The 8154-nt window shown below is 41.6% G+C and overlaps 1 protein-coding gene across 3 annotated transcripts in view; it reads left to right on the top strand.

Annotated features, from left to right (window-relative positions):
• Positions 1-8154, top strand: part of LOC116673936 (rho GTPase-activating protein 6) — a 74186-nt gene that overhangs the window by 53565 nt on the left and 12467 nt on the right. For all 3 annotated transcript variants that reach the window (XM_032506321.1, XM_032506323.1, XM_032506322.1), the window contains exons 2-3: positions 3902-4061; positions 7875-7946. In XM_032506321.1, coding sequence (XP_032362212.1) covers positions 3902-4061; positions 7875-7946 — 232 coding nt within the window. The remainder of the gene's footprint in view (positions 1-3901; positions 4062-7874; positions 7947-8154) is intronic.

Here is an 8154-nt window from a genome sequence, read left to right as displayed (position 1 = left end):
CCATCATATGTAATACTGGGTGGGAAAGGGGTAGCTGTGGTGTTTATTATTGGCTACAATAAGGCATGGTCCTGTCAATTAGTCATTAAAGACAAAAATGATCCAGAGAGGACAATCACATCACACAAGGGGCAATGAAAACACAAACATATGCTGTATAATGGTGATGACACATATTATTAACAATGTTGAAGAAGAGAATAAATCATTCAATAATCATTTGACTTGGGAATGAGTCACGCAGTACATCACAGCAGGATCTGCCCCGGTGTGTGTTTCAGGTGCGTTACCATAGTAATATTTCTCTCACTTCCTGGCTCTCATGCTCGTCTGTGTATGCGTTGCCACGGAAACTGACATATTCCTTTGCGCCATCATTCCTTTGTCGAACACAAACAACATGCTGCAGTGCACCGCATGTCCAAATGGCTTTAGTCATCTAACTGCACAGTGCCAGTCACGTCAGCAGAGTCATCAATCCTCGCAGTGAGACATCGGTCAGCTGTGAGCACAAAGCAACAATGACAACAAAGTGTTGAATCCCATGTTTAATAGAAGCTTTGGACTAAGGCTTTACATAACATTTTGTATACATAACATGCACTGGTAACACTATAAATGGTTTCTAACACTCATGCACTTCCCACCAAGCTCTTTGGCTTTGATTAACTGCACACTTGCATCACTCTTTGCATTCTTTTATCCCACATGTCTAATCCTTTTCTTTCTCTCTTTCTTGCAAAGCATGTTCATGATTTATTGGGGTTTATTTCTGCTAATGCAAAATTGCATTAAGTGTAGCAAACTGGCAGAAAAATCCCATTTGTCGAAGCTGGGATTATCTGATTAGATCTGCTCAGCCATTCCAGCGAACATCATACAGTATGTGGGGGGTTCGATATTTCTAATAAATACAGAGGAAAACAGATGATGGCAGTTGTGTGAAGGCATAGCAACCAAGTGTATTTTGGAGACAAACATTAGGAGAAATGATGGTGACGGTAGCTGTGTGGCTATTCAAACAGTGTTACATCTCACTAAGCGTCCACGTCATACTGAGGTCCAACATAATGAATGTTTATATGTTCCAAAGGCATTCAGTGTTACTGTGGCTTGACATTTGTTAGATGAACAGGCTATGTGAGCAGTGAATGAATGAATGGATGGATTTTGAATGTGATTTGTGGTTTGAGTGTAAAATAGGAGATTGGTTGATGGAAATGTCATCCAGCTCATTAACTCTGATGATCCAGCCAAACTAATTAGCATTTACTATGATATATAATAGTGGCTGAGCATCATTATCTCGAGAGTTTTTCTTACTGGGGAGGATGAGTCATAAAAACATGAATCTCTACTCCTAATAATTTTAATCGTGAACTCAAAATGACTTCTCCATGGCAATAACCTTCTGTGTTTTTGTCTGCTGGTCTTAAGGCCGGGGTTGGATGTCTGACGAGGTAAACTTGGCCTTCGATTCTCAATGCTTGATGGCAAAAATGAATCCCAAATCATCGTTTATTGCTCCATTAAGTGGAGTAAGATTGAGTAATTTAAAATTGGTTCCACAACCACTGCATCGTGTTTGAAACTAAAAAAATGATTCATCCTTTGACAGAGACTTCTTTTGTCTTTCTGGTGTTGGACAGGGCCGTGGCTAACACATTTTATTCTGGGGAGGGGGGTCATAGCAAAACTGTGGAAAACATTCTCCAAAAATCAAAAAAAAAAAAAAAGACGTTAAAAAAGATCAGTACGTTCAGACTCAAGTTACATAAATTTGACTAATTTTAGGCAGAACACGAGAGTCTGTATCTTTCCATTATAATGGTTATCCTGGAAGTGTGGAGACGGCTTCCAAACAGAATTGAAAGATTTTTTTATATAACATTTAAACAAACACTGAAGCCTGCAACTACCAACAACTAGTTTATTTTCACATCACAGTATGTTGCGGATTTTAATGTGTGAAACTACGAAATTGACATTTGTGACAGCTCTGGTTTGGACACATTGATCTGCATTGTTAGCTACAGAGGTAGCGAGACACTAAACAGAGTCACTGTGGTGCATATAGACAACAAGTCCAACCACGATAAATGAGCAGTGGAAAAAAAATACATCAGAGGGATGACACGGTGGTTGCAGATGTGGTGCGCCTTTTTGACCCCTTCAAAGCACACATGACAACAAATTATGTGTCATCATTCAACAAGGATCTACTTTGTCAAAAGTTAAACTGGGCTTTCAGCGCATTGTTGCCAGAATCCAACAGTGATCCCAGGTTTTAGCCTGGCCCTTTCACTCTTCTGTCAGCATTCCACGGTTTCATAGGTTGACACTTAAGAACTGAAGCTCATCCATCCCCTTCAGAAATCCTGCTGGGCAGAACCAGCTCGACCGAGTAGACGCCTCTTATTTAACTTTTCCAACTGTTTGTCTTTGCAGTGTGTGTGTGTGTGTGTGTGGGTACAGGCATGTGTGTGTGTAACCCTCAAGCTGTGTGTGAGGTCAAGCGGCAGGGAAAAGGGCTTCCTCAGCCAGCGATAAGGAATGGCATACACACAAACAGCTGTGTGGATGAAATGCTCTATTAAAGGGGGGCAACATGCAACTTGCTTTTCGCTGGACTCGTGACAGGGTCTTTTTATGTGTGCACTCTCCCTGTCACAAGTTATGGCAGGCCCATAAATCTGCACACACACACACACACACACACACACACACACACACACACACACACACACACACGCCAGGTTGCATGTGTCCACATCTTGTTTCCCTATGGCTGAATGACAGCTCTGTTGCTCCATTGCACTGAGTGCGGTCAAATAACAAGAGCGGGAGGAATGATTCAGAGAAAATATTCTTATAGAGGCCAAATCACGAACGGCAAAATGACAGTCTTCAGTGCATCTCAGAGAAACCCATTTTTCTACAAGACATAAGGAATGAACATAAGTCAAGAGATGACATGATAAAAATTCTATTTTTGTTCAAGATATAAACTGATGTAAAATGGTTTATCTCTTCTTGCAGCAGCGCAAAATAAAGATAAACACAGACACATTAGAGTACACTTGTAAGCCCTCTGTCTGGATAAGGCATTAGATAAATTGCAGCAAGGTCTCCTCTTTCACTCTCTCTCTCTCTTCCCCCAAACATCTCCCTCTTCCTGACCTCTTCTCTCAGTAGACACAGAGGAATGCATGACCAGATGACTCAAGTGTTCATCGAAGCCAAAGCAGCTCTCGCGGTCTCAAGCAATTCATTACATTTCACCACAATTCGATTCCACCTTGATCACAGATTAAGGCAAAGCTGTAAAGTAAACCTGTCGCCGGCTAAAAAACGAGTGCTTTCTATACTCTGGCCCCATAGTAACCACATCTCCTCTTCCACATACACTATGCATTCCTAATGCTGCTTTACGTGTGTGGAAAGCACATTGCAAATCCATCAGTGCAAGGCCACTTCATGTCCTCACGTGCCCCTTTTTGTCTTTAGCGTGTGCTGTCTTTCTGTTTGTCTGTGTAGGTTACACTTGGCTCATATTCTACTCTTGTAAAAGTAACATCCTGCAGTGCACACGTGATGTTTTGCAGACTTTTCATGTGTGTTGCATGTCTTTTTCAACTGGTTGTACTACATTAAGCGAATATAATCTACTCCCAAACTCATCATCTATGAGAATCATGAAGAAAAAAAAAAAAGTGGACCCAAAGAATGCAGAGGTCAAGGGTTCACTTAGTTTCACATGCATCAAGTCCAGGGAACCTTAATGTTCTGTTGAAGATTGACGTGGAGGAGTGTTTTTTTTTTACATCACATTATACCTACCATACATTCTATTTATGTTTTGTATGTTCTAATAATCTTATCATACTCTTGTCTACCCCAGGGTGATTACACATGGAGCAGCCTGTCGGGGCGGAGCGTGCGTCTGACGCCCGTTGCCATCCAGAATCTGTCTGAGCTGGAGAGGGCCAAGCTGCAGGAAGTAGCCTACACCCGTTTACACCAGGACTATGATCTGGGATGTCAGATAACCATGCCAAAAGGTGGGAGAATGCGTGTGTGCTTTTACAAATATTGCAGACCTGAGTTAAACGTTTACATAATCTTAATGTTAGATAGTTCCGGACTGGTAGGATTTACTTCAGATAACATCAGCTTTTCAAGACGCTGACATTTATTTGACTTTTAATCGTGACATCTGGGATTGACTCTGGAACTGTTCCATGTTGCAAATGCTACTCGTTTGATGTTCCGAACCCGGGTTTGCGTTGTAAGTTTGCACAGCTACTTTCAAGTGTCCCATAAAGTAAAGCCAAAGCTCGAGCGCCTGACCACTTCCTCTTACCGTCTCTCAAGTGAAGTCATGTATGGTCTATGTTTGGGGAAGCTGTGACAACACATGGCTTTAGATGTAAACCACACATCACATTGGGATCGGGTGCTTCCTGTTGACCCCCCCTCTCCATAACGACACGCGACACCCTTTCCGCTGCAGCTGAGGCTGAGTGTTATCACCCAGATAGTCACTACACTATTAAAAAGTCCTTTATGTTGCAAAAGAAGGCTGTATTTGTCATTGTGGTCCTATCTTAAAGCAACACAACTGTATTTTGGTCTTGTAAACCAAACCATTACGTGAATAAGGGTTTGGAAAATTACAAAATTAGACAAATTAATCCAGATATAGCAGATGGGGCAGAGCGCTGTACTGGAACTGGTTAAGTTGGTGGTTTTTCCTACAGGGCCCACCCATGCTAAAAATGTCTACATGAACAGTCCATAGAATAGGAAAATATGCATAATCCCACTCAGTTAAATTCAAAACACATGGGCAAAATATAACAAGTTAATAACCTTCAGAATTCTGGTATTGAAAACTAATACTGAAATTCACAAAATATTCAAAAGCAGAGTTATAGAAAGGGAATTTTTGGTTCCATTCAACATGACACAAGCAGTCAGACAAACAACTGAGTACTTCAGTGATTTAGTATTGGGATAGTACTATAAGAAAGCAGCAGAGGCAAAATGAATCCAAATTTTACCCCCTTTAGACCTCCAAAAACTCTGGATCAAACATTTCCCATAATGCAACTCAATGACATCTTATGTTAGGTTTCCCTTTGCAGGTAAATGCCCATGTCTTTTCTCCACGCTCCTAGTTTGTAATACAGGCTTAGACTTAAATGTTCATATTATGCCTTTTGGCTTTTTCCTCTTTCCTTTGTTGTGTTATATATCTTTTTGTGCTCATTATAGGTTTACAAAGTGAAAAAGCCCAAAGTCCCTTACCATCCCCAACAGAAAACACTTTTCACAAACTGCTTCAAACAGCTCTATTGTAGTCCAACCTTTACTTCCGTGATGTCACTTTGTAACACAAGTTATAATTCTCGCCGAGCCGCTAGCATGGCACAGCCTCAGACTCTGCTTCTGACTGGCTAGTAGTCATTACCTAGCTACTGCGCATGTGCAACTCCCAACAAAAGATAAAAATTAAAGTGTCACATAGCTAAACCAGAGAGCTCAACACATTGGCTGAAAAGAGGAGCTGCAGCAATGTGTTGCGCAACAAAAATATGGTGTTTTTTTGAAAACTAAACCTTGTAAACCTGTTCTGGGACAACCTGTAAATACACTTATGAACCTGAAAATGAGCATAATATGAGCACTTTAAAGAAGGTCTCCCCAGAGACTCAGAAGACATATGCAACGTTTTTCACAGGGTGAGCAGGACGCCCCATGATAAGTAAACTGAACTTTATGTAAAATTATAAAATCGCAAAGTCAGCCAGACTTACTTGGAGAAGAAAATGTGCTGTATTGGCACTGTAGTAGTGTGTGCCTATTGTTTACCTTGTGCAAACAGTTTGGGTGTGCTCACTTTAGCTCAGGTCACAGATTGCATATTAGACAAAAAGTAATTTTCCTCACTCCGATTAATTTCTTTGAATTTCTTTACAGGCCTGAGAAAGTCAAATGATACATAAATTTAGATAAGAAAAAGCAAAGATTAGAAGATAACAAGAGTACAAACACGCATGCAATGCTTTATCTCCTTTCCTGCCCCGTCAACTTGACTCAGATCTTTGACCCAGATCTTTGACCCCTTGGGGTGTCCTAAGCCCCCAGGTTGGGAGCTACTGGTTTAGATAAGCTGGCTAAACAGTTGCTTGTTTACAACCAGTGTTCATCTGAACTCCTGTTTCTTACCACAAAAGATTTCTTTAAAGTGTCGTCACCGTTTCCAAACCTCAGCAATTGGTTCAATACAAGTTCATAATCAATAACAATGATGGCCAAAAGTGCAAAAATAGACAATTTTTACTAATTTTACTTTTAGTAAAAGATTTAGGCTAGCTATTACAATGTTCTGTTCGTGTCCACACGGATGCCCATTACGCACAGTGTGCAGCACTTTTTCCCTGCACTGTATAGGAGTGGAGTGGCCGCCATAGCAGCAGTGTAGTGCAGCCGGTGGATTATCCAGGGCCTTGCATTCCAGCTGAAGGTTAAACCTCTCCCCACCATGATTTAATACGTACTTGTCTGTGTTGCTTATGAATACCAGAGCCCCTAACGGCCGCCATGTGCTAGCTAGGGAAATATTTCAACTCGTGTGTAAGCGTGTTTGTGTGTGTGTGCGCCATTTCAGCTGCGCTAATGTGGGCTTCCAGCCCTGCTGTTTCTCATATTTATCCGAGTGCCAGGGGTCATGTTTCTTCAAGAACGAAAAACAGAATAATTAGAGATAGAAGAGATAGAGAAAGAGGGATGGGACGAGGGTGTGATGAGACAGAGACTGGTTAGGAGTTGGACTGGGTAGGTTTTGGAGGTTTGGGGGGGGATTTCCTTATGGCTTTGAGAGCCATCCGTCAAAAATCCAAACCATTTCCTATCTCTGCTTCTCCTTACTCTCTCTCGCTGCCCGTACTCTCCCAACATCTGCTTTATTTCTCCCATCTCACACCACCTCCTCACTTATTCTTCTCTTAGAGAACCTAAGATTTCCCCTCTTATCCTTCTGACTCCAAGCTGCGGTTTTCTTTACAGCTTGGAGTCTGAAAAGCACACCCACGGTTGTCATATATCACTACAGTGGCAATTTATTGATTATCATGGAACAGCAGCAATGTTGATCTTGTTCAGATTTATCAGAGACGGTTGGACACATAGCCTGCTCCTTGACGTAAAAGGCTACTATTGAGCGAGTTGTTGGGGCTGGATTAAATACCAGAACCCTGCAAGTGACTCATTTATTAAGCTGAGAGGAACATGTGGTGGTTCAAACTGAGGTTACTAAGCCAGCAGATGAAAGCAAAGACTCCCTGATGGATTCACAACGATCGGGTGTGTAATGGAGTTGGTTTTGGATACCAAAAAACAAACAAAGAGCAAAGCGACAAAATGATGGCATTAAAAGCTGCTGAGGTTTCACAAACTGACATCCTGACGCAACACTTTTAAAGTTGCGTGCGCCATGGTTGCTAGATTTCCCTAAGCATTGATCAGCAAGTTCAGACGTCGTTCATCAAGTTGACAAGTGCCCCCCCCTCCCCCCACACATTCCAAAACTAAGAAAATCCTTACAACATATTAGCCAATGTAGGTAATCATTTTAATATGCTTTTCTGCAGGCTAATACCATAGCTGAACCTGTCTGATGTTTCAGTTAAATGGATTTGAGTTCACAGACAGTTTCCCCCCCGTGGTTGATTTATGTCTGCATTCCTGACATCAGCTTATTATATATATTATATATATATATATATATATATATATATATATTAAGCGAGATAAGATATGGAAACCATTTGTTTCAGATTTATTTTCTTGTTTTTTTCCCCCCGGCGCAGATGGACAGAAGAGGAAAAAGTCGCTGAGGAGGAAGTTGGACTCGCTTGCGAAAGAGAAGAGTAAAGACAAAGGTATGCCAAGTTCTTTTCACACTTTGCCAGTTCACAGGGTTCTCCATCTCCTCTTTCAGTTCGTCTTTGTCACATCTCGCTCCCCTGCCAGCGAGACAGAGGGCCGGTCTGTGGACCCCGCCCCTCAGGCAGGTGAACAGCGGGGTTAGAAAAACATAGTTTCTGTTTACTGGGCTTTGACAGTTTATATTTAGCTTAAGTGGAGGGA

This window comes from Etheostoma spectabile, chromosome 24 (assembly GCF_008692095.1).
Source record: "Etheostoma spectabile isolate EspeVRDwgs_2016 chromosome 24, UIUC_Espe_1.0, whole genome shotgun sequence".
Taxonomy (NCBI): Eukaryota; Metazoa; Chordata; class Actinopteri; order Perciformes; family Percidae; genus Etheostoma; species Etheostoma spectabile.
Note: the sequence above shows the minus strand (reverse complement) of the source record. Positions and strands in the feature narration are given on the sequence as shown.